A 27,013-nucleotide genomic window follows, 5' to 3' on the forward strand; every position below is an offset into this window, starting at 1 on the left:
TTTTCTTCATTTTATTTTAACCTGTTTGCTGTGTGTAATTTTATTTGTAACAACCTTTTATTAATAATGCATTGTGCATAATATTTTGGCATAATAAATAATTCCTTTATTAAGCTTTGGCCTTTGTCTAATAATTGAACCACGTTACTGAAAGGACTGGAGTATTAGAACTGTATATTTTAGGTTATTTTCTGCTAAATTGTATTCTGAGAGTTAATGTGTAAGTCTGGGTTTTTTCTTATGATTTATTAAAGGGAAAATCCTAAGTGGTGGCAGCTTAGATATTGTAGTTAGTTTAGTGTGGGTGGCATTAAAGGGGAGTTTTGGGCATTTCTTTTAAGTCTAGTACAGACTAGAGTGTTGTTAACCCTTGCACCCACTGAACTAAATCACAAGCTTGCCTGGTGTGGCTAGATTGTGATATATTGGTAACAGTAGAAGGGGTCTGATAACCCTTTTTGTGCCAAACAAGTAAGGGTTGGTTGGCGCAGGGTTGGTTAACCTTGGTTCGTCACAAATTGGTGGCAGCGGTGGGATAATTTTTGTATCAGATTTTAGTGCTCGTGGATTTGCTAGTGTGAAAATCCAAAGGCTAAAACTCAATGCATTATATAGTCACACATTGTAAACAGTCCCCTTCCCTATTCTCTGTTTTTTTATTTTCTATTTTATTTTTACTATGGAGTTATACCAGCAGCAGACTAAAGAGACGCTGGCACTGTTATGTCAGGAGCGTGATATTCCAACCCGTGGAAAGAACAAAGATGGACTAATACAAGCTCTTTTTGAATATAATAGCCAAGCCACCCCAGCTAAAGTCTCAGGAGAGGTGTCTGCAGCTGGGGGCAGAAACTCATCAGGATCTGAGGATTTATTGGACTGTTATTTGCAAACTGTTCTGAAACATATGGGCTCAGTGGATGCAAGTTTGCGCATGGAACTGATAACATTTTATGAGAGACAGGCGGCTGTGGAAGCGGCTGAGAGACAGGCGGCTGTGGAAGCAGCTGAGAGAGAGTCTGACAGCTGAAAGACAGGCTGCTGAATGACAGGCTGAGAGAGAGTATCGGCTACAGCTTGTACGGTTGGAGAGAGGGATGGTCTCACCTGTTGTTAGTGAACCTAGACACCCACCTGTTCCCAGAGTGCGTGCAGAGAATTTTCCCACTCTGGAGAAAGATGGAGATGTGGATGTATTCCAGTGTAGCTTTGAGAAAGTTTGCAGATAGTTCCAGCTGCCAAGGGAGCAGTGGGCCAAGTACCTTACCCCTGGCCTGAAAGGTCCTGCACTGGAGGCTTTTGCTTTTGCTGAACTACCCCCAGAGTTTGATCAGGACTATGATTCCATCAAAGCTGCACTGCAGAGGAGGTATAATCCTACTCATGAGGTGTACAGGAAGAAATTCCGTTCTCTGCAGAAAGGTTCGTCAGAGAGCTATACTGCAGCTGTTGGAAACCTGATGACAGCCTTTAAACAGTGGATCAGAGGGCTAAAGGTTGCCACTATAGATGAGCTGGAAGATCTGATAGTGAAGGAGCAATTTATGCAGCTGTGCCCAGCAAAAGTTCAGGAATGGGTTTTGGATCGTAAACCCATAACAGCATTGGAAGCTGGTGAGCTGGCTGATTTTTACACAGCCAACAGGTCACTAAGGAATGGGAGAAGATCCTTTGTTAAGGGGGGATCCACCTGGAAAGGAGCTGCTGCACAACCCCCCTTCACAAAACCTGTTGTGCCTTTGTTTAATGTGTCTGCTCCCTCTGGGAAAGGAGGGCCGAGTGCTACACCTGGGCAGGGGGATACCCGCAGGTGTTTTGCTTACAACAAAGTGGGCCACATCAGCTCCACTTTCCCAGAGAAGATTAACTTGGAGCAATTAGCTGAAGGGGATAATCCCTCAGAAGTACCAGCATCTGTTTTGTTCGTTACACATCCAGAGGAAAGCAACCAGGAGAACTTGCAACCTGTGCTTGTCGGAACTAAGGTAACACTTGGGCTTCGGGACACAGGTGCAGCAGTGATTCTTGTGCGTCCATTGCTGGTGAGCTCTAAGGACATTCTTCCTAGCCAGACTGTAGCAGTTAAAGGGATTGGGGGAATTAAACTTGCAGTGCCTATGGCACAGGTATATCTTGATTGGGGAGTGGGGAGAGGTTTAAGAAATGTGGGGGTATCTGAAAATATTCCTAATGATGTTTTACTGGGTACTGATCTGGGTAGATTATCTCTTTATGTGCCTGACATGCTACATGTGACCTAGTGACATTAGTTGTAGACCCTTATGTGAAAAGGGCTGTGTGTGAAAATGCTCAGAGACGTTATGACCAGGAGGGAGGACAGAGTGCATGTGTGCAAAGTGCTGTGCCTGAACTGGGGGTGTCTGTGCTGAGATATGAACCTGTAAGAGGGGAGACTGACTGGGGAAAACGACGTATAGATGGTGTGTGTCTTCCTGTGATTAACCCAGCAGTATCTGCAGAATTAAAGTTAACTATACAGTGTGAGACTGATGGGGGAGAAAGGCAGATAGACTGTGTGGGTCTGTCTGTGCCTGAACAGAGTTTAACTCTATAGGAAGAAACTGTCTGTGAGAGGAGGCAGATGAGTGGTGAGTGTCTGTCTGATTGAATCAGTGGATTCTATAGAAGGAGGTGAGACTGACGGGGGAAAGAATGACTGGGTGACTGGGCTGCTGGATGGTGTATGCCAGAACCAATTGAGTCCCCCGTGGAAAGACAGGATATATGGGATAAATGGCAGAAGGAAGATGTGTGCTTGTCTGCACCAGTGTCAGAAGGATTCCAACTTCTGTGTGAGGATGTGAAGTGGCAGACTGACTGACTGAGAGAGGTAGCCCCCTCTATAACAGAAGCAGCTGAGCCACAGAATCCAGAGTGTATGGGAGAGGAGGGTACAGGATACTCTTAAGGGACCCCCAGAGTGAGTGTGAAAGATTGTGGGTGACAGAGACCCCAGTAACCTCATCTGTGACCTATAAACAGACTGCACAGACTAGGGGACAGACTGACACAGACATAAGACACAGGGGGGAGGAGTACAGAGAAGTGTATTTACACAGCCCCAAAGTGCCATTCAGTAGATATACTGATAAGTGTGCAGGCACAGCAGCTAGGTCCCAGAGTGGAGAAGAGGGGGGCCGTTAGTCAACCCCCTACCAACCATAACAGAGTGCAGGAGTACATGAATCCTACTCCAGTGGGAGGGCAAGAGCCCTGTGTAGTTAAGCAGCAACTGACAGCACACAAATGTTCAGAGAGCAAACAAAATGTAGCAAGATCCTAGGCTCCACAGACACCTCTGTAACAGGGGATGGATGATGTGTTATTCAGGGATAAGATGCAAGCCTTATTGGGGAAGGTACTTGCAAAACCCAGAGATGCTAATGCCATATTCCTACAAAAACAATTGCAGGATTCTACTGCCAGAGAGAGGGAGTGTATGAGATGGACCAAAATGTTCTTGTACTAACACCCATGAGGCAGAACAAACTACAGGCTGCATGGGAGGGCCCCTGCAATATATTAAATCAGCTGGGTAGAGCGAATAGTGTGTCATTTTTAAATGGAGGGCATCCTGATGGCAAAACTGCTATGTGCAATTTGTCTGGCAATGGCGTTATCAGCGCAAGGGGAAGCTCCCTTTGATACACATCGGGAGTGGCTTATAGCCACCCCCTTTTGCGTCTCTTATTGGGGGAGGTGTCACGAATACCTCAGGATTTAGCTGCTAAGGGGTTAATTCGGTTTAGTTTGTAATCTAAAAACAGTTGTTTGTTTTTTAAGAACAACTGTGTGCTGTGTTAAGTAAGCAAATGATTTCTATTTGATGTGCCAGAAACCCTCATAAATAGTTTCTAAGGCCCATTCCACCAAATGTTATTGTGTGTGCATTAAGTCATAAAGCCAGTCAAACTGCAGAGGGCATGACACAAAACAGTGCCTCAGTCCCAGAAACTGATAAGGTCAATAAAGGGACATGGGTATAATGTATATATGTGTTTAAAACATGTTAGGAGATTAAATGAAGGGAAAAATGGCAACTATGTCATATTTGATATCAAATTGATTCTCCCAATGAAACTAAGAGAGTGCCTGTCTGTATATATGAAAATAGATTTATCTAGCAGAAATTATAATGGGTTCTATAATTTCAGGCAAAGACTTAGTTTATTGAAGGTCATAAAAATAGGGGGGGTTAGCCCCTGCCCAGGGGGGTGTGGTCAGGCAACTTGATCTCTGGAAAATATGTATAAGAATCTTGTGTTTTAACAATAAGATTGTTTATTCTACATGTGAGGCTGCTACAGCGTGAGTGACCATCTTCTCTTGCCCATCTCCCTGGGGCAGACTTATAAGCTAGGAAAGTATTAGGTCTGTTATTTTCTTCATTTTATTTTAACCTGTTTGCTGTGTGTAATTTTATTTGTAACAACTTTTTATTAATAATGCATTGTGCATAATATTTTTGGCATAATAAATAATTCCTTTATTAAGCTTTGGCCTTTGTCTAATAATTGAACCACGTTACTGAAAGGACTGGAGTTTTAGAACTGTATATTTAGGTTATTTTCTGCTAAATTGTATACTTAGAGTTAATGTGTAAGTCTGGGTTTTTTTTCTTAGGATTTTCCCTTTAATAAATCATAAGTGGTGGCAGCTTAGATATTGTAGTTAGTTTAGTGTGGGTGGCATTAAAGGAGAGTTTTGGGCATTTCTTTTAAGTCTAGTACAGACTAGAGAGTGTTGTTAACCCTTGCACCCACTGAACTAAATCACAAGCTTGCCTGGTGTGGCTAGATTGTGATATATTAGTGACAGTAGAAGGGGTCTGATAACCCTTTTTGTGCCAAACAAGTGACTGGCGCAGGGTTGGTTAACCTTGGTTTGTCACACACACACACACACACACACATATATATATATATATATATATATATATATATATATATATATATATATATATATATATATATATATATATATATATATATATATATATATATATATATATATATAATGGATTGTTTGAGGATCTGTCATTTAATTTACAGAACATGCCCACAACTTTGAAGATGTGTTTTTTTTATATTATTATTATTATTATTATTGTGAAGCAAACAACAAATAGGACAACATAACAGAAAAAGTCAATGTGAATAACTATTCACCCCCCTAAAGTCAATACTTTGTAGAGCCACCTTTAAGTCGCTTTGGATAAGTCTCTATGAGCTTGACACATCTTACCACTGGGATTTTTGCCCATTCCTCCTTGCAAAACTGCTCCAGCTCCTTCAAGTTGGATGGTTTGCGCTTGTGAACAGCAATCTTTAAGTCTGGCCACAGATTTTCTATTGGATTGAGGTCTGGGCTTTGACTAGGCCATTCCAACACATTTACATGTTTCCCCTTAAACCACTCAAGTGTTGCTTTAGCAGTGTGTTTGGGGTCATTGTCCTGCTGAAAGGTAAACCTCCGTCCTAGCCTCAAATCACGCACAGAGTGGTACAGGTTTTGCTCAAGAATATTCCTGTATTTAGCACCATCCATCTTTCCCTCAACTCTGACCAGTTTCCCAGTCCCGGCTGCTGAAAAACAACCCCACAGCATGATGCTGCCACCACCATGTTTCACTGTGGGGATGGTGTTCTTTGGGTGATTTGATGTGTTGGGTTGCCGCCAGACATAGCGTTTTCTTTGATGGCCGAAAAGTTTAATTTGGTCTCATCAGACCAGAGCACCTTCCTCCATACATTTTGGGAGTCTCCCACATGCCTTTTCGCAAACTCAAAATGTGCCATTTTGTTTTTTGCTGAAAGTAATGGCTTTCTTCTGGCCACTTTGCCATAAAGCCCAACTCTATGGAGCATACGGCTTATTGTCGTCCTATGTACAGATACTCCAGTCTCTGCTGTGGAACTCTGCAGCTCTTCCAGGGTTACCCTAGGTCTCTGTGCTGCCTCTCTGATTAATGCCCTCCTTGCCGGGTCCGTGAGTTTTGGTGGGCGGCCGTCTCTTGGCAGGTTTGCTGTTGTTTGACAAGGCACCACTATAAACTGGTAAATAGAGTCTTGTCACCATCTATGATTAGGACAAATTGGCCTAAAAAACATAATTTATGTAAGAACTTACCTGATAAATTCATTTCTTTCATATTAACAAGAGTCCATGAGCTAGTGACGTATGAGATATACATTCCTACCAGGAGGGGCAAAGTTTCCCAAACCTTAAAATGCCTATAAATACACCCCTCACCACACCCACAAATCAGTTTAACGAATAGCCAAGAAGTGGGGTGATAAGAAAAAAGTGCGAAGCATATAAAATAAGGAATTGGAATAATTGTGCTTTATACAAAAAAATCATAACCACCACAAAAAAGGGTGGGCCTCATGGACTCTTGTTAATATGAAAGAAATGAATTTATCAGGTAAGTTCTTACATAAATTATGTTTTCTTTCATGTAATTAACAAGAGTCCATGAGCTAGTGACGTATGGGATAATGAATACCCAAGATGTGGATCTTTCCACACAAGAGTCACTAGAGAGGGAGGGATAAAATAAAGACAGCCAATTCCTGCTGAAAATAATCCACACCCAAAATAAAGTTTAATGAAAAACATAAGCAGAAGATTCAAACCGAAACCACTGCCTGAAGTACCTTTCTACCAAAAACTGCTTCAGAAGAAGAAAATACATCAAAATGGTAGAATTTAGTAAAAGTATGCAAAGAGGACCAAGTCGCTGCTTTGCAAATCTGATCAACTGAAGCTTCATTCCTAAACGCCCAGGAAGTAGAAACTGACCTAGTAGAATGAGCTGTAATCCTTTGAGGCGGAGTTTTACCCGACTCAACATAGGCAAGATGAATTAAAGATTTCAACCAGGATGCCAAAGAAATGGCAGAAGCTTTCTGGCCTTTTCTAGAACCAGAAAAGATGACAAATAGACTAGAAGTCTTTCGGAAAGATTTAGTAGCTTCAACATAATATTTCAAAGCTCTAACAACATCCAAAGAATGTAACGATTTCTCCTTAGAATTCTTAGGATTAGGACATAATGAAGGAACCACGATTTCTCTACTAATGTTGTTGGAATTCACAACCTTAGGTAAAAATTCAAAAGAAGTTCGCAACACCGCCTTATCCTGATGAAAAATCAGAAAAGGAGACTCACAAGAAAGAGCAGATAATTCAGAAACTCTTCTGGCAGAAGAGATGGCCAAAAGGAACAAAACTTTCCAAGAAAGCAATTTAATGTCCAATGAATGCATAGGTTCAAACGGAGGAGCTTGAAGAGCTCCCAGAACCAAATTCAAACTCCATGGAGGAGAAATTGACATAATGACAGGTTTTATACGAACCAAAGCTTGTACAAAACAATGAATATCAGGAAGAATAGCAATCTTTCTGTGAAAAAGAACAGAAAGAGCAGAGATTTGTCCTTTCAAGGAACTTGCGGACAAACCCTTATCTAAACCATCCTGAAGAAATTGTAATATTCTCGGAATTCTAAAAGAATACCAAGAAAAATGATGAGTAAGACACCAAGAAATATAAGTCTTCCAGACTCTATAATATATCTCTCTAGATACAGATTTACGAGCCTGTAACATAGTATCAATCACAGAGTCAGAGAAACCTCTTTGACTAAGAATCAAGCGTTCAATCTCCATACCTTTAAGTTTAAGGATTTCAGATCCGGATGGAAAAAAGGACCTTGCGACAGAAGGTCTGGTCTTAACGGAAGAGTCCATGGTTGGCAAGATGCCATCCGGACAAGATCCGCATACCAAAACCTGTGAGGCCATGCCGGAGCTATTAGCAGAACAAACGAGCATTCCCTCAGAATCTTGGAGATTACTCTTGGAATAAGAACTAGAGGCGGAAAGATATAGGCAGGATGATACTTCCAAGGAAGTGATAATGCATCCACTGCCTCCGCCTGAGGATCCCGGGATCTGGACAGATACCTGGGAAGTTTCTTGTTTAGATGAGAGGCCATCAGATCTATCTCTGGAAGTCCCCACATTTGAACAATCTGAAGAAATACCTCTAGGTGAAGAGACCATTCGCCCGGATGCAACGTTTGGCGACTGAGATAATCCGCTTCCCAATTGTCTACACCTGGGATATGAACCGCAGAGATTAGACAGGAGCTGGATTCCGCCCAAACCAGAATTCGAGATACTTCTTTCATAGCCAGAGGGCTGTGAGTCCCTCCTTGATGATTGATGTATGCCACAGTTGTGACATTGTCTGTCTGAAAACAAATGAACGATTCTCTCTTCAGAAGAGGCCAAAACTGAAGAGCTCTGAAAATTGCACGGAGTTCCAAAATATTGATCGGTAATCTCACCTCCTGAGATTCCCAAACTCCCTGTGCCGTCAGAGATCCCCACACAGCTCCCCAACCTGTAAGACTTGCATCTGTTGAAATTACAGTCCAGGTCGGAAGAACAAAAGAAGCCCCCTGAATTAAACGATGGTGATCTGTCCACCACGTTAGAGAGTGTCGAACAATCGGTTTTAAAGATATTAATTGAGATATCTTCGTGTAATCCCTGCACCATTGGTTCAGCATACAGAGCTGAAGAGGTCGCATGTGAAAACGAGCAAAGGGGATCGCGTCCGATGCAGCAGTCATAAGACCTAGAATTTCCATGCATAAGGCTACCGAAGGGAATGATTGTGACTGAAGGTTTCGACAAGCTGTAATCAATTTTAGACGTCTCTTGTCTGTTAAAGACAGAGTCATGGACACTGAATCTATCTGGAAACCCAGAAAGGTTACCCTTGTTTGAGGAATCAAAGAACTTTTTGGTAAATTGATCCTCCAACCATGATCTTGAAGAAACAACACAAGTCGATTCGTATGAGACTCTGCTAAATGTAAAGACTGAGCAAGTACCAAGATATCGTCCAAATAAGGAAATACCACAATACCCTGTTCTCTGATTACAGACAGAAGGGCACCGAGAATCTTTGTGAAAATTCTTGGAGCTGTAGCAAGGCCAAATGGTAGAGCCACAAATTGGTAATGCTTGTCTAGAAAAGAGAATCTCAGGAACTGAAAATGATCTGGATGAATCGGAATATGCAGATATGCATCCTGTAAATCTATTGTGGACATATAATTCCCTTGCTGAACAAAAGGCAATATAGTCCTTACAGTTACCATCTTGAACGTTGGTATCCTTACATAACGATTCAATAATTTTAGATCCAGAACTGGTCTGAAGGAATTCTCCTTCTTTGGTACAATGAAGAGATTTGAATAAAACCCCATCCCCTGTTCCGGAACTGGAACTGGCATAATTACTCCAGCCAACTCTAGATCTGAAACACAATTCAGAAATGCTTGAGCTTTCACTGGATTTACTGGGACACGGGAAAGAAAAAATCTCTTTGCAGGAGGTCTCATCTTGAAACCAATTCTGTACCCTTCTGAAACAATGCTCTGAATCCAAAGATTGTGAACAGAATTGATCCAAATTTCTTTGAAAAAACGTAACCTGCCCCCTACCAGCTGAACTGGAATGAGGGCCGTACCTTCATGTGAACTTAGAAGCAGGCTTTGCCTTTCTAGCAGGCTTGGATTTATTCCAGACTGGAGATGGTTTCCAAACTGAAACTGCTCCTGAGGATGAAGGATCAGGCTTTTGTTCTTTGTTGAAACGAAAGGAACGAAAACGATTGTTAGCCCTGTTTTTACCTTTAGATTTTTTATCCTGTGGTAAAAAAGTTCCTTTCCCACCAGTAACAGTTGAAATAATAGAATCCAACTGAGAACCAAATAATTTGTTTCCCTGGAAAGAAATGGAAAGTAGAGTTGATTTAGAAGCCATATCAGCATTCCAAGTCTTAAGCCATAAAGCTCTTCTGGCTAAGATAGCTAGAGACATAAACCTAACATCAACTCTAATAATATCAAAAATGGCATCACAGATAAAATTATTAGCATGCTGAAGAAGAATAATAATATCATGAGAATCACGATTTGCTACTTGTTGCGCTAGGGTTTCCAACCAAAAAGTTGAAGCTGCAGCAACATCAGCCAATGATATAGCAGGTCTAAGAAGATTACCTGAACACAGATAAGCTTTTCTTAGAAAGGATTCAATTTTTCTATCTAAAGGATCCTTAAACGAGGTACCATCTGACGTAGGAATGGTAGTACGTTTAGCAAGGGTAGAAATAGCCCCATCAACTTTAGGGATTTTGTCCCAAAATTCTAACCTGTCAGGCGGAACAGGATATAATTGCTTAAAACGTTTAGAAGGAGTAAATGAATTACCCAATTTATCCCATTCTTTGGAAATCACTGCAGAAATAGCATTAGGAACAGGAAAAACTTCTGGAATAACCGCAGGAGCTTTAAAAACCTTATCCAAACGTATAGAATTAGTATCAAGAGGACTAGAATCCTCTATTTCTAAAGCAAATAGTACTTCTTTAAGTAAAGAGCGAATAAATTCCATCTTAAATAAATATGAAGATTTATCAGCATCAATCTCTGAGATAGAATCCTCTGAACCAGAAGAGTCCAAAGAATCAGAATGATGGTGTTCATTTAAAAATTCATCTGTAGAGAGAGAAGATTTAAAAGACTTTTTACGTTTACTAGAAGGAGAAATAACAGACAAAGCCTTCTTTATGGATTCAGAAACAAAATCTCTTATGTTATCAGGAACATTCTGCACCTTAGATGTTGAGGGAACTGCAACAGGCAATGGTACATTACTAAAGGAAATATTATCTGCTTTAACAAGTTTGTCATGACAATTATTACAAACAACAGCTGGAGGAATAGCTACCAAAAATTTACAGCAGATACACTTAGCTTTGGTAGATCCAGCAGGCAGTGATTTTCCTGTAGTATCTTCTGGCTCAGATGCAACGTGAGACATCTTGCAATATGTAAGAGAAAAAACAACATATAAAGCAAAATAGATCAAATTCCTTATAAGACAGTTTCAGGAATGGGAAAGAATGCCAAATATCAAGCTTCTAGCAACCAGAAGCAAATGAAAAATGAGACTGAAATAATGTGGAGACAAAAGCGACGCCCATATTTTTTAGCGCCAAATAAGACGCCCACATTATTTGGCGCCTAAATGCTTTTGGCGCCAAAAATGACGCCACATCCGGAACGCCGACATTTTTGGCGCAAAATAACGTCAAAAAAATGACGTAATTTCCGGCGACACGTATGACGCCGGAAACGGAAAAGAATTTTTGCGCCAAAAAAGTCCGCGCCAAGAATGACGCAATAAAATGAAGCATTTTCAGCCCCCGCGAGCCTAACAGCCCACAGGGAAAAAAGTCAAATTTTTGAGGTAAGAAAAATATGATAATTCAATGCATAATCCCAAATATGAAACTGACTGTCTGAAAATAAGGAAAGTTGAACATTCTGAGTCAAGGCAAATAAATGTTTGAATACATATATTTAGAACTTTATAAATAAAGTGCCCAACCATAGCTTAGAGTGTCACAAAAAATAAGACTTACTTACCCCAGGACACTCATCTACATGTTTGTAGAAAGCCAAACCAGTACTGAAACGAGAATCAGTAGAGGTAATGGTAAATATAAGAGTATATCGTCGATCTGAAAAGGGAGGTAAGAGATGAATCTCTACGACCGATAACAGAGAACCTTATGAAATAGACCCCGTAGAAGGAGATCACTGCATTCAATAGGCAATACTCTCTTCACATCCCTCTGACATTCACTGCACGCTGAGAGGAAAACCGGGCTCCAACTTGCTGCGGAGCGCATATCAACGTAGAATCTAGCACAAACTTACTTCACCACCTCCCTTGGAGGCAAAGTTTGTAAAAACTGATTTGTGGGTGTGGTGAGGGGTGTATTTATAGGCATTTTAAGGTTTAGGAAACTTTGCCCCTCCTGGTAGGAATGTATATCTCATACGTCACTAGCTCATGGACTCTTGTTAATTACATGAAAGAAATATATAATATAGGATTGTGGTGTGGTGCTAAGTATCTAAAGTTACATTTAACTAATATTCAATGAAGAATTGAACACAAGGATACTGTAATAGCACTCCAAAGACTCTATATGTGCTTCTTGTAGGAGAACTGTTCGGTCAATTAGGTTAAAATATAAATCTTTATTAGAACATTTTTAAAAAATGGGTATAATTAAAACTAAAGTGTTAGCAGCAAATGAATAGTAGTTTAATATCTGACTACTTAGGGGTCGGGGCTGTGAATTAAATTATTGTCAGCACTAGTAAGTTGTGTTGGTGTTCTCAGGTTAGGTAGCAAAGTAATAGTGATTACCTACCCAAAACTGATATTAACATAATCACTGTATAGAATTGCACTGAAAAAATGGTGTTTGCAATTCCCTAAATGCTCAGGAGCTCAGATAGTATCAGTTTCACTTATATGTTTTTGTTATGGGGTAAATCATTCTCTAGTGTCGTTTGTGAAACAACATCAGTTGTAAATCGATATCTATTACGTATGTTAACTGATAATAACTAGCCTTTGAACTAATAATGTGCTAAGATGAAACTAGTAGATCCACAATCACTGGCTAAGTATATGGTTATAAAGCTGGATACTAAGAATTACCCATCCTATATTAATATTGATATGACAACTGATATATTATGTATATGTGGTATCAGTATTCCACTGAAGAAGTTATTGTTACAAACTTCCTTAATAATAAGGAGCTCAAGTAATACCAGTGTCAAATTTAGAAATTCTCAATATTAGGGTGAATTGTTCTCTAGTATCGATTGTTGAATAACATCTAATATATATTAATATCAAATACGGATATTAACTGGTAATAGCTAACCATAGATACAATAATGCGCTGAAATGAGACTCATAGATCCACCATTACTTGGCTAGTATTATGTATATATCAGTATGTTTGTGTAAACTCAATTTGTTAACGTGTTGGTCCAATTCTTTCTGAGTCTCAAAGTATCTTAGAGGTTATGATACTTAAGACAAGTATTTGAATAATTCAACCACCATTCCAAAGGTTAATTTATCAAATTATACCCTCTTCAGAATTCAGGTATAGAGCTTATTAATAGTAGTTGAATCTAATAATTGCACTTAATAGCTTGCCCCAGTCTCATTGCTCTCGTAAAGATACTTAATATAAACAGCTGAATCGCAGATACACGCTTAGATATTTGAATTTAATGTGTGCAATTAAAATACCAAATATTGTTATAAGGGACTTGTATTATAAAGTATAAAAATATCTTTGTCTCCTTATTGGTCCTGTCATGCAACAATAGTAAATTTCAGCGTGTATTTAAAGAGCTGACAGCTGTTAGTATAATAGAGACCGTGTGGGCTCGTACGTTAATACTATAAACAGCTCAGTAAAATAGCAACCCAAGGAAGCACCAACACCAATTATAACTAGAGGTCTATTATTGGGCTTAGACACAACTCCCGTTCACCCATTTCAATGCGACTAACAAGTTTTTAAAAAAAGGTTAGTGTAGAGCTCCCATCAGCTCACTCCCTCCCTGACATGTTTCGCCGGGTTCCAACTTTCCGGCTTTCTCAAAGGCGAGGCGCCGCGGCGACTTTTTATGACTTACAGTCCGCCTCTATTTATGATCTGGCCAATTACAGCCCTATATTCTCGGGCTTATTCTGACAGTTTGGATAATTGGCATGAGGATCATCCAATGGTAGAATACGATTAGGATACAATGTTATTATCCAGTTCTATCACAACGGTTTGTTGTTCCTTGTGTAGCAGTTAATTAGCTAAATAGTATATTCTGCTCCTTTTGTATGAGCTTACTTTCAATAGAAAAGTAAAAGTTTTTGCCAATATCGTGATAACTGCTAAAGTGCTCCATGGTTAATAAATACTTAAAATGTGACAAAATTATGAGTATGTCGTGTTGGTTTATTTCATAGCTTACTCTGTATTTATGGTGAAAATAAATAAATAAAATAAAAATACAGATATGTATATGTGAAGTTGTATGCAATTAGAAATATCTAAACTTGTGTTTAAAATAAATGTGAATATGTGTACAATGAAAAACATTTAATGGTAAAGTGTATATGTCCCAAGTTTTATTATAGTACCATAGTGTAATTTTATTTGTATAAAGTGTAAAAATAGCCAAAGAAAACACCTATATTATAAACTCAAATACATTACATACTATAAAACTGCTCACAGTAGTATTAAATGGTATTACTGTATATTTATAATGAAATAAAATATTGAGCTGAATATTAATTACTTATTTATAGATAAGTAAAAAAATTATTATGCTCATTTAATCCGTTGGGGTGTACCGAATTCAATAAGTATATCCAGGTTTGCTGTTGTGCCATGTTCTTTCCATTTGGTTATGATAGATTTGATGGTGCTCCTGGGGATCATTAAAGATTTGGATATTTTTTTGAAACCTAACCCTGACTTGTACTTCTCAACAACATTGTCCCTTACTTGTTTGGAGAGTTCCTTGGTCTTCATGGTAGTGTTTGGTTAGTGGTGCATCTTGCTTAGGTGTTGCAGCCTCTGGGGCCTTTCAAAAAAGGTGTGTACATGTAATGACAGATCATGTGACACTTAGATTGCACACAGGTGGACATCATTTCCCTAATTATGTGACTTCTGAAGGTAATTGGTTGCACCAGAGCTTTTTATGGGCTTCATAACAAAGGGGGTGAATACATACGCACATGCCAATTTTCTGTTTTCTATTTCTAAAAAATAGTTTTATGTATATATATTTCTCATTTCACTTCACCAACTTAGACTATTGTGTTCTGATCCATCACATAAAATTCAGATTAATAAAACATTAAACTTAAGGCTGCAATGTAACAAAATAGGTAAAAAGTCAAGGGGGTGAATAATTTTGCAAGGCATTGTGTGTATATATATATATATATATATATATATATATATATATATATATATATATATATATATATATATATATATATATATATATATATATATACTAGCCTCAAGTCTAGCTACATTGTCATTTATGACCTCTAATCCCCCACTGACCGTAGTATGCTGTGATAGCTTTTGGTTCCATAACCATATTACTTCACAACTCTATATTGTGTGATGAGCAACTATAACTGTTACCTTTTACTTAGGATCTTTATCCTCATGTAAATATGTTTTTAGTGTAATCTGTATCGCTATTGCCTTTTCTCAAATTTGCTAACCAAGAATACTATGTCCATATGGACCTCTTCCAATTGTGAGTGTTTATAATAAGCCCTTCTATATATTGTTAATTCAAATAACTGTCTGTAGGCACAAACTGACCACAATATCTCCTTATGCCTATATTCTGTGGGTCCTGACTAGGCTGCACCCACATACCTATTATTATCTGTACATATTATCTGCGAGTTACATATGACCCCGTTAATACCACTAAATATCTTGTTTCAATGTATTAAGATTGCCAAGCCTGTTCTTTTACCACACCTCTATGTTCACATTGTATCTAAAGCAGGGTTGCGCTACACATTGCATTAGGAAGACTTTCCCTTTTTAGTGGTTAATCTACAGTGCTCTCATACAGTGTTGCTTCTACATAGAACACGCAACTAAAAGTGTATGGCAGGGTAAATGATGTCTGTACTTTCATTTGCAACCGGTTTGTCACATAATCACATACAGCACTGAAGTGGCTTATACACTCCTATTATGGGCGTATCTAGGACGTCACGCATACGTAGATCGATTCAGACGCCCCATATGCCTACAATGTTTACTCCGGCAGTGGCACAGTGAACATCACATAGTTATACCATCCTGACTTCCTTGCCAGTACATGTATAAAACGGTAAGAATTCTGGATCATGTAGGTTGAGTAAGCTTGAAATGGCCACACATCGGCTCACTTAGTGAGTTGCACATACATCCCAGATGCCCCACCATGAACTAGTTTACACTCCGGTTACACACTTCTAACTTTTATTACACAAGGTTACACTTCTGATGTTATACCATAGATTTGGTTGATCATTACACATTGTTATTAATGACATTGCACTTTGATGATTGGCTCATATTTCAGATGTGAACACTCATGTTTTTAGATGTGGTTACTTTATGTATTGTGCCTTATATCACCATGACAACAACCCTTTGGCGTTTTTGTTGTTGTTGGGGGAGTGATCAAATACTGTTTATAAGTTTGCTTGTTTTTTGCACTATTGTTGGTCTGATAACACTTGATAAGACCAGTGAGTGCTTCGTCTAATTAACTGTGTGTATGTGTATAAAAAATGAATCCTAAAGGAAAAACTCTCCATACATTTAATAGTTTGCAGCTGTTACAACAAGTCATTGGAAACACATAAAAGGGGAACCGATTCTCTGGATAAATTATATTTGTGGTGGTCAGGCTTTATTATGCTGGGAACTAGTTTGTAAAGTTTGTCACTGAGTTTAAGATGAAGGCAAAATGCCTGTAGAAAGTAAGGACTTGCATACAAAACACTTGTTTCGTACTTGTAGTCGTAATTATGGGGCAGACTGTACCAGGGCAAAAATGTCTTTACAGATTAATATTTTTTTTATCATTACTTGATGCATGAAAAGGAAATCATGAATTCTTGTGATCCATTGGACACTTCTTTGAGATCTACTAGCAGTCTGTGATGTAACTTTTCAGTATAGATTTCCTTTACAGCAGGGATTTCTGCTGATGTTTTGAGTGCTATTAAAGGGATAGAAAGGTCAAATTTGAAATAAAGTGAGTAAGTTAATTTCTATTTTAAATATAAGCATTTTCATAATATTGTCCATTAACAAAAATGCTTCTAGTAAAAGTTATTAGTTTTTCTGTGGCATATGCACATATGCTGTGAGGGCCCGTACACAAGAATTGAAGCTCAGCACTGAAGACGATGTGTATTTGCTTCTGTGAAGATGTAATTTGTATCATACAAGCCCGCGCCCTCACAGGATTTGTGCGTATGCCACAGAAAAACTGTAGCTTTTACTAGAAGAATTTTTGCTAATGGAATTATATTGCAAAAATGCTTTCATTTCACATTGAAATGCACCCATGCACAGTTAAATTTTGCAACCCTGCAAATCTATGTGTTTAAGCCCTTTGCAAAGTACCGCTCAAACTGCTGCTGACCCAATCAGTAGTGCTAAAAACACAACCCAACTGTGCAGGCGTTAAACACATAGATTTGCAGGGCCAAAAAGGATACAATTAAGGCTATCACAAATAAGAGTATGTATTTTTCCCCCCACACTATAATAGCCCTTTAATAGACATCTTATCAGCTAATCAATAAGCACTTTATACCAAGCTGCTACCAGGGATAGAAGCGCAAACTGCACCATTTTTAACTTATATGACTTTTTTTTCTGTTTATTTTAGTAAATTCACCAACATGATGATGAAAGGAGGAAACAAGATTCTGGCACGTTCCATCATAAATAATGTGGGTAAAATGCATCTGTGTTCTGTAAATTAACTTGTGGCCGACATTCATTAGACGATTTGTAATATTCCGAACACTTTTTATTTTAAGGTTTCTTTCTTAAATTTAGAGTCTGTACTTTTCACCTTTAACAGGGATTAGCAATACTGAGCTTCAGAAGTCAGATGAAAATGGTTTAAAAGGTGTATGCTAAAAACTAAGGCATCAGAGATATATATTATGATCTTACATTAACTTAAAGCAGGGGTGTCCAAACTTTGCTCTCCAGAGGTTTTGGAACTACATTTCCCATGATGCTCAGCTAGATAAAATGCTGGCTGAGCATCATCGGAAATGTAGTTCCAAAACCTCTGGAGAGCAAAGTTTGGACACCCCTGACTTAAAGGGAAATTAAACCCAAAAATGTTCTTTTGTGATTCAAATAGAAATTACAGTTTTAACAACAAAAAAAGATCCCAATTTACTTCTATTATGAAATTTGCTTTGTTCTTATGATATCCTTTCTTGTACAGATAGACAACATAATAACATTAAGGGCCAGATTACAAGTGGAGCGGTATTTTGTGTTTCCGCTAGAGCGATAACCAACTCCACTAGAATTAAGATTTTTGCGCTAGTCGAGTTGCGCTCGTATTACATGTTGAAAGTTAACTGTTTTCACTCTATCGGTAATCCGACCTTAGAATATTGTGTGCACGTTCACGCATTCCCTCATAGAAGTCCAATAGAGGAAAAAAAACTAACACCCCACTCTCGAGCAAACACCATCTTATATATTCTCATTAGTGCTAACCCAATATGAATATTTCAATGTTCTTAATGTAACGGAATATGTTCTATTTATTCATAATTAAATATTTCTACATATATCTGATGGGTTTTCTAAACATAATAAATATATATATCTCTATTTAGAAATACTTAGAACATATTCTACTATGTACAGAACATTGGAATGTGAAATATTTACAGTAAATACATAGTTAAAACCTTTTATTAAATATGAATATTGCATAAATATGCTAAAGGCTCTAATGCACACACACCACACACACACACACACACACATATATATATATATATATATATATATATACATATATATATATATATATATATATCAATATGTATACATATATATTTATGTGTTTATATGTGTATATATGTCTGTAAATACATATATACACATATAAATACACATATAGATAGGGCCATTGGCTAGTGAAATTTAGTGAATGAATGTTGTCCGAAGTCTGGTGTGTTGTAAGTTAGTTATTGTATTTGCAAAACGTACACAATTGCAGCACTGACAAACACACATGTTGGGCTATGTGCTAAAAAAACTAAATTCATGCTTACCTGAAAAATGTCTTTCTTTCCGGGCATGGAGAGTCCACGACTTAATTCCAATTACTAGTGCTATATTTAATTCCTGGCCTGCAGGAGTAAGCAAACAGCACCCCAGCAAAGCTGTTAAGTGTAACTACCCTTACCCATAATCCATGGTCATTCAGCTGAAGGAAAATGGAAAAAGAAGAAACATAAAGGTATAGAGGTGCTTGGAGTTTACTCAAAAAAACTGCCGAATTATATTAAAAAGAGGGTGGGGTCGTGGACTCTCCATGCCCGGAAAGAAAGAAATTTATCAGGTAAGCATAAATTCTGTTTTCTTTCCTATGGCATGGAGAGTCCACTACTTCATTATAATTGCTAGTGGGAACCAATACCCAAGCTAGAGGACACAGAATGAAAAGGGAAGGAGAACAAGGCAGGATGACCTAAACAGAAGGCACCACCGATTGAAGAATATTTCTCCCAAAAGAGGCCTCAGCCAAGGCAAAGGTATCAAATTTGTAGAATTTGGAAAAAGTATGCAAAGAGGACCATGTTGCCGCCTTGCAAATCTGTTCCACAGAAGCTTCATTTTTGAAAGGCCAGGATGAGGAGATAGCCCTAGTCTAGCTGTCTCATAAGCTAAACGAATAATACTTCTTAACCAGAGGGAAAGGGTAGTAGAAGTGGCCTTATGACCTTTACGCTTGCCAGAGAAAGCCACAAAGAGGGCAGAACATTGCCGAAAATATTTAGTTGCTTGGCGGTAAACTTTTAGAGCACGCACAACATCCAGGTTATGCAGCAAACATTCTTTCTGAGAAGAAGGATTAGGACAAAAAGAAGGAACAACAATATCCTGATTGTTTCAATCCAACACAACCTTAGGGAGAAAATCCAACATACTACGAAGGACCGCATTATCTGCATGAAAAATAAGGTACAAGGAATTACACTGCAGAGCTGAAAGCTCAGACACTCTGCAAGCAGAAGAAATTGCAAGAAGAAACAAAACCTTCCAAGAGAATAATTTTAATATCAACAAAATGCACTGGCTCAAACGGAGTCTGCTGCAAAACTTTAAGGACAAGGTTAAGACTCAAAGGAGGAGCAACAGGTTTAAACACAGGCCTGATTCTGACCAGGGCCTGAACAAAAGCTTGAACATCTGGCAACCCGGGCATTTGTGCAAAAGAATAGATAGTGCAGATTGCTGACAATCCTTTCTCCAGACCATCCTGAAGAAAGGATAAAATACGGAGAATCCTCGACTGGCTCCAGGAGAAACCCTTAGATTTGCACCAATAAAGGTATTTACAACATACCTTATGGTAAATCCTGCGAGTAACAGGTTTACGAGCCGGAAGCATGGTATCAATGACCGCCTCAGAAAAACCACGTCTAGACAAAACTAGTTGTTCAATCTCCAAGCAGTCAGCTTCATAGAATCCAGGTTTGGATGGAGGAATGGACCCTGAATTAGAAGATCTTTCGGCAGAGATAACCTCAAAGCTGGAAGTGATGACATCATCAACAGATCCTGCGAGGCCATGCCGGAGCTATTAGAATTACAGATGCTCTCTCGTTTGATACGAGCAATGACTCATGGAAGAAGAGCAAATGTAGGAAACGGGTATGCCAAAGAGAAGATCCAAGGAATCGCTAGAGCATCTATCAGAGTGGTCTGAGGATCTCTTGACCTTGAACCTTACTTTGGACGCTTAGCAATTTGACGAGACACAATCAGATCCAACTCCGGGACCCCCCACCGGATTGTTATCCTTCCGGATGGAGAGCCCACTCCCGGGGTGAAAATTCTGTCTGCTCAGAAAATCTGCATCCCCGTTGTCCACTCCTGGAATGTGGATGGCAGATAGGAGACAATCGTGAGCTTCCACCCACTGCAGAATGCAAGTCACCTCTTTCATGGCCAAAGAACTTTGAGTTCCTCCCTGGTGGTTGATGTAAGTCACTGAGGTGATGTTGTCCGACTGGAATCTGATAATCCGGACTAAAGATAATTGAGGCCAAGCTGCCAAGGCATTGAAGATTACTCTCAACTCCAAGATGTTTATGGGAAGAGAAGATTCCTCCTGGGTCCACAGGCCCTGAGCTTTTAGAGAGCCCCGAACGGCTCCCCAGCCTAACAGGCTGGCGTCCATAGTCACAGTCACCCGGGAAGGTCTCAGGAAGCTAGTTTCTACTACCAAAAGAAGAAAGTATACACAGAAATAGCACTCCCAGGTCACATAGAAATGATAAGAATATATTAAATGTAGTCCAACGTTGGAATGTGGGGAGACAGAAACTTAACTAAAATTAAAATATAACTTTTATTGGGGTTTATAGATAAAACATAGGAAAAATAGAATTTTAAAAATACTCTCAAGCTTCGACTGTAATCAAATCAAATAATATGGCAGTAATACGTGTACAAAGAGGAAACCAAGAGATACTTTCAGGTTAGGTTTGTCTGTTAGAAATTTAGCTTGCTTCTCCAATGTGATCAGAGAAAAAAAGAACTATTCGTTGTATTACTGAATAGAACGTGAATGCAGGTACATGACAACCTATATTTATCAAAAATGGCTAATCTAGACCAGTGATTTTTAACCTTTTTTTTGCCGTGGCACACTTTTTTACATTAAAAAATCCTGTGGCACACCACCATCCGAAAATTTAAAAATAATCACACATTGTAGCCTAATACAGCATATATATATACACATACACACAAACACACACATACTGTATGTATTTTGCTGTTATGCCATGCCTCCTACAAACTACCCCTGCACTGGGAGTAAAAAACAAGCAAAGTTTAAAAATATGTCACACTGTTGTCAGTTTGCCGTGGCACACCTGAGGATCTCTCACGGCACACTAGTGTGCCACGGCACACTGGTTGAAAAACACTGATCTAGACCACTCAGGTGTTAAAGGATTCTACACCTTAGTATATTAAGTGGATAATATCCACTTCTATTATCTATGGTAAACACTGTTCCTTTGTATTAGGTAAGTAAATTGCCCAGGTGCTATTACAGAGCTGCTTGTATACATTTAAACACAAAAATACTAATAGCCGTTGTGCATGACTATTAAGACTGTGCCAATGACAGTTCGATAATGTATGGTATGTAATTCAATAGAATGCTTTCATGTAGGGTGACACTCAGTACAACAAATGTGATAATATGGATTATATTATTTCCGAAGTTGCAGCTGAATTTTCAAAGCGAATATATGCTTAGAGTCAGAATTACTGATTATCACAGTTTGTGTAGCAACCTACTAAGAAAAGTTGTATGGCTCATATACTGTCCACACAATTATTTTTTACCATAGCTGTTGTAAGAATCATTGGTATAACCATATTTATTTATTGGCCATAAGTACAGTATGTGTTGGCTGCCTAGATTATACGTCGTTTAGTCACCATACAAGTTGTAGGTATTAAAAGGTATTGTCTTGGCTCGGTTGCACTAGCAAGTTTGTACAACATGAATTAATAATTTATGTATCTAAAATTACACCTTAGTAATAGGTCATTGGCTAGAGGTGTATTCGTAATTACAAGTGGTGTTTCGATACAATTATTCTTTCTGATCAGAGCAGGGGTGATAGTATATCCGTGTGGTTATATAAGAGCAAACATCTCGTTGAGCATGTATTCACCTTGTTACAACTGGGACTGAGTGCCTTAATAGTTACAGATGTTACTATGTATTTAAATTCAAATATACGTTGGATATCTATATTAATGATATCTATCTATATGGTTGTAATGAGTCACTGACTTAGTAGCCTTTATTGATATCAGTGCCTGTGTAACATGAAGCACTTTGCGGTACCTTATATAAAGTATAACTAAAAAATGCCGTTTTATTATTATTTGAGCGGCTAATGCAGTTAATTAGCGAAGTAACCGCAACGTGGCTGTTGTTTGGAACCTGCCTTGTCGTGGCGTTAATAACACTTGTGTAACAATAGAGGCCACTGAAATTTAAACCGGTAGCACATTCAATATTTTAATCACTAGCAAGTGCACACACAATATTCAATGCAGTGAGAAGTAAATTGCCGAAATAGTTTCAGTGCAGGGAGTCCGTAGGTTTATTAATGTCAAACAACGGTGTGCTGAAAGATAAGTCACATCCGCTAAACTATTTTTCTGACTAACCAGCATGCAATGGTAAGCCGATAGTATTACCTTTAACCCCATATCGTAAGTAAGCGTAAGTGCAAGAGGTACATTCATTACTTGTTTGGCAATAATGCAAGCGGTGCAACCGCATTAAATCTCACTTGATAGATTATAACTTGAACAAGTAACCAGCACAAAAATTTAAACAATTGCACAAAAGCACAATATAGCATGGTGCATCTTTAATATATTTAACACTTTATTCAAGTATCAAGTATAACTAAGAATTAGTACCCAGCGTATCTTAAACAAAGCGGCTACACTGGTAACGAAGTTCCATTTTACAACTTCGTTTTTTTCCAACCGGTTTAAATTTCAGTGGCCTCTATTGTTACACAAGTGTTATTAACGACAAGGCAGGTTCCAAACAACAGCCGCGTTGCGGTTACTTCGCTAATTAACTGCATTAGCAGCTCAAATAATAATAAAACGGCATTTTTTAGTTATACTTTATATAAGGTACCGCAAAGTGCTTCATGTTACACAGGCACTGATATCAATAAAGGCTACTAAGTAAGTGACTCATTACAACCATATAGATAGATATCATTAATATAGATATCCAACGTATATTTGAATTTAAATACATAGTAACATCTGTAACTATTAAGGCACTCAGTCCCAGTTGAAACAAAGTGAATACATGCTCAACGAGATGTTTGCTCTTATATAACCACACGGATATACTATCACCCCTGCTCTGATCAGAAAGAATAATTGTATTGAAACACCACTTGTAATTACGAATACACCTCTAGCCAATGACCTATTACTAAGGTGTAATTTTAGATACATAAATTATTAATTCATGTTGTACAAACTTGCTAGTGCAACCGAGCCAAGACAATACCTTTTAATACCTACAACTTGTATGGTGACTAAACGACGTATAATCTAGGCAGCCAACACATACTGTACTTATGGCCAATAAATAAATATGGTTATACCAATGATTCTTACAACAGCTGTGGTAAAAAATAATTGTGTGGACAGTATATGAGCCATACAACTTTTCTTAGTAGGTTGCTACACAAACTGTGATAATCAGTAATTCTGACTCTAAGCATATATCCGCTTTGAAAATTCAGCTGCAACTTCGGAAATAATATAATCCATATTATCACATTTGTTGTACTGAGTGTCACCCTACATGAAAGCATTCTATTGAATTACATACCATACATTATCGAACTGTCATTGGCACAGTCTTAATAGTCATGCACAACGGCTATTAGTATTTTTGTGTTTAAATGTATACAAGCAGCTCTGTAATAGCACCTGGGCAATTTACTTACCTAATACAAAGGAACAGTGTTTACCATAGATAATAGAAGTGGATATTATCCACTTAATATACTAAGGTGTAGAATCCTTTAACACCTGAGTGGTCTAGATTAGCCATTTTTGATAAATATAGGTTGTCATGTACCTGCATTCACGTTCTATTCAGTAATACAACGAATAGTTCTTTTTTTCTCTGATCACATTGGAGAAGCAAGCTAAATTTCTAACAGGCAAACCTAACCTGAAAGTATCTCTTGGTTTCCTCTTTGTACACGTATTACTGCCATATTATTTGATTTGATTACAGTCAAAGCTTGAGAGTATTTTTAAAATTCTATTTTTCCTATGTTTTATCTATAAACCCCAATAAAAGTTATATTTTAATTTTAGTTAAGTTTCTGTCTCCCCACATTCCAACGTTGGACTACATTTAATATATTCTTATCATTTCTATGTGACCTGGGAGTGCTATTTCTGTGTATACTTTCTTCTTTTGGTAGTAGAAACTCAAGGACTTACACACAGCACCCATATTTAGCCGCATTAATTAGGCCATCTAGATATAAGGCTACTCCAGCCAACTAGATATCAAACCAGGCAGGTCTCTTATACACCAGTAGTGCCATTGGTAATCTTCTCTTTGTAAATAAACTCAGGAAGCTAGTGCCCAGAGACGGATGTTCCTGTGAAATCCACCACGAGAGAGAGTTAGGGGATCCAGATCTATCCTCTGTGATTAAGCTAATGGTCTCCTTTCCATTTACTGAGCATGTATAGTTTCAGTGGTCTCAGATGGAACCAAGCAAAAGGAATGATGTCCATGTAAGCAACCATCAGACCAATCACCTCCATGCATTGAGCCACTGATGGATGAATAGCAGGCTGGAGAGAAAGGCACGAAGCAAGAAGTTTGGATTTTCTGACATCTGTCAGGAAAATCTTCATGGACAGGGAATCTATAATTGTCCCTAAGAAACACACCCTTGTAGCTGGAACAAGGGAACTCTTTTCCAGATTCATTTTCCATCTGTGGGAACGTAGAAAAAACAACATCTATGTATGAGATTTTGCTAGTTTAAAAGATGATGCCTGAACTAAGATGTCGTCTAGGTAAGGCAACATTGCAATTCCCTGAGATCTGACCACCGCCAAAAGGGCCTCCAGTACCTTTGTGAATATTCTGGTAACCGTGGCAAGACCAAACGGAAGAGCAACAAACTGGAAATGCTTGTCCAAAATGGCAAATCTCAGAAACTGGCGGTGATCCCTGTGAATGAGAACATGAAGATAATACGCATCCTTCAGGTGTATGGTCTTCATTAACTGACCTTCCTGAACCAATAGAAGAATGGAACAAATAGTTTCCATCTTGAAGGACGGAACCCTGAGGAATTTGTTGAGGCACTTTAGGTCTAGGATGGGATGGAAAGTAACCTCCTTTTTGGGAAACACAAATAGATTTGAATAGAATTCTTGACCCTGTTCCTCTACATGAACTGGAACAATTACTCTCAGGGAGGATAGGTCCTCTACGCAGTTTAAGAATACCTCCCTCTTTACCTGGTTTGTGGATAGTCTTGACCAGAGAAATCTGCCCCTTGAAGGGCAAGACTTGAATCTTATTCTGTAACCCTGGGATACTATGTCCACAGCCGACGGATCTGGGACATCGCGTATCCAAGCTTGCTGAAAAAGAGAAAGCCTGCCCCCCACTTGATCCAAAATTGGATTGGGGGGACCCTTCATGCTGATTTAGAATCAGTGAAAGGCTTTTTGTTTTGCTTCCCCTTATTCCATGGATGACTGGACCTCCATAAGGTCTTGGACTGCTCTGGTTTGGAAGAAGAGGAGGAAGACTTCTGCCCTTTAAAGTTACAAAAGGAGCAAAATTTTGAATTCTAGGGAATCTTAGGTCTATTCTTCTTGTCCTAAGGTAGGAAAGATCCCTTTCCACTCATAATTTCGGAAATGATTTCCGCCAGACCAGGACCAAATAAAGTTTTACCTTTTATAAGGTAAAGACAAAAGCTTGGCCTTTGAAGTTACATCAGCCGACCAAGATTTTAACCACAGAGCTCTGTGAGCTAGAACAGTGAAGCTAGACATCTTACCTCCCAGTCTAATTTACCTGCATGTTGGCATCGCAGATAAAGGTATTGGCCACTTTAAGAGCTTTGATCATATCCTGGATCTCCTCTATCGTAGTCTCTTCTGATATCAGGTCAGAAAAGGCATCGCACCAATAGGATGCTGCCCCCGCAACCGTAGCAATACTTGCTGCAGGTTGCCACTGTAATCCTTGATGGATGTACATCTTCTTTAAGTAAGCCTCTTGCTTCTTAACCATAGGATCCTTGAAAGAACAACTATCCTCTATAGGAATGGTAGTTATTTTGGCTAGAGTAGAAAGAACTACCTACTTTAGGCACAGTGTGCATATAGTCGCAAATGGAGTCTGCAACAGGAAACCTCTTTTTAAAAACAGGGGAAGGGGAAAAAGGAACCCCTGGCTTATCCCATTCCTGAGCTATAATTTCAGACATCTTGTCTGGAACAGGAAAAACATCCACAGATGAGGGAGAATCATAAACTCTTAAGTTTAGTCGACCTTTTAGGGTTGAAAGCAACCGAAGGTTCAGAGTTGTCTAAAGTAGCTAGAACCTCCTTCAGAAGCAAACTGAGATGTTCAAGCTTAAATCTG

The 27,013-nt window shown here is 38.6% G+C and overlaps 1 protein-coding gene across 2 annotated transcripts in view; it reads left to right on the forward strand.

The window, feature by feature from the left end:
* MRPS7 (mitochondrial ribosomal protein S7) overlaps positions 1–27,013 on the forward strand; it is a 50,940-nt gene that overhangs the window by 8,767 nt on the left and 15,160 nt on the right. For both annotated transcript variants that reach the window (XM_053708927.1, XM_053708930.1), the window contains exon 3: positions 17,426–17,489. In XM_053708927.1, coding sequence (XP_053564902.1) covers positions 17,426–17,489 — 64 coding nt within the window. The remainder of the gene's footprint in view (positions 1–17,425; positions 17,490–27,013) is intronic.

Source organism: Bombina bombina, chromosome 1, assembly GCF_027579735.1.
Source record: "Bombina bombina isolate aBomBom1 chromosome 1, aBomBom1.pri, whole genome shotgun sequence".
Lineage (NCBI taxonomy): Eukaryota > Metazoa > Chordata > Amphibia > Anura > Bombinatoridae > Bombina > Bombina bombina.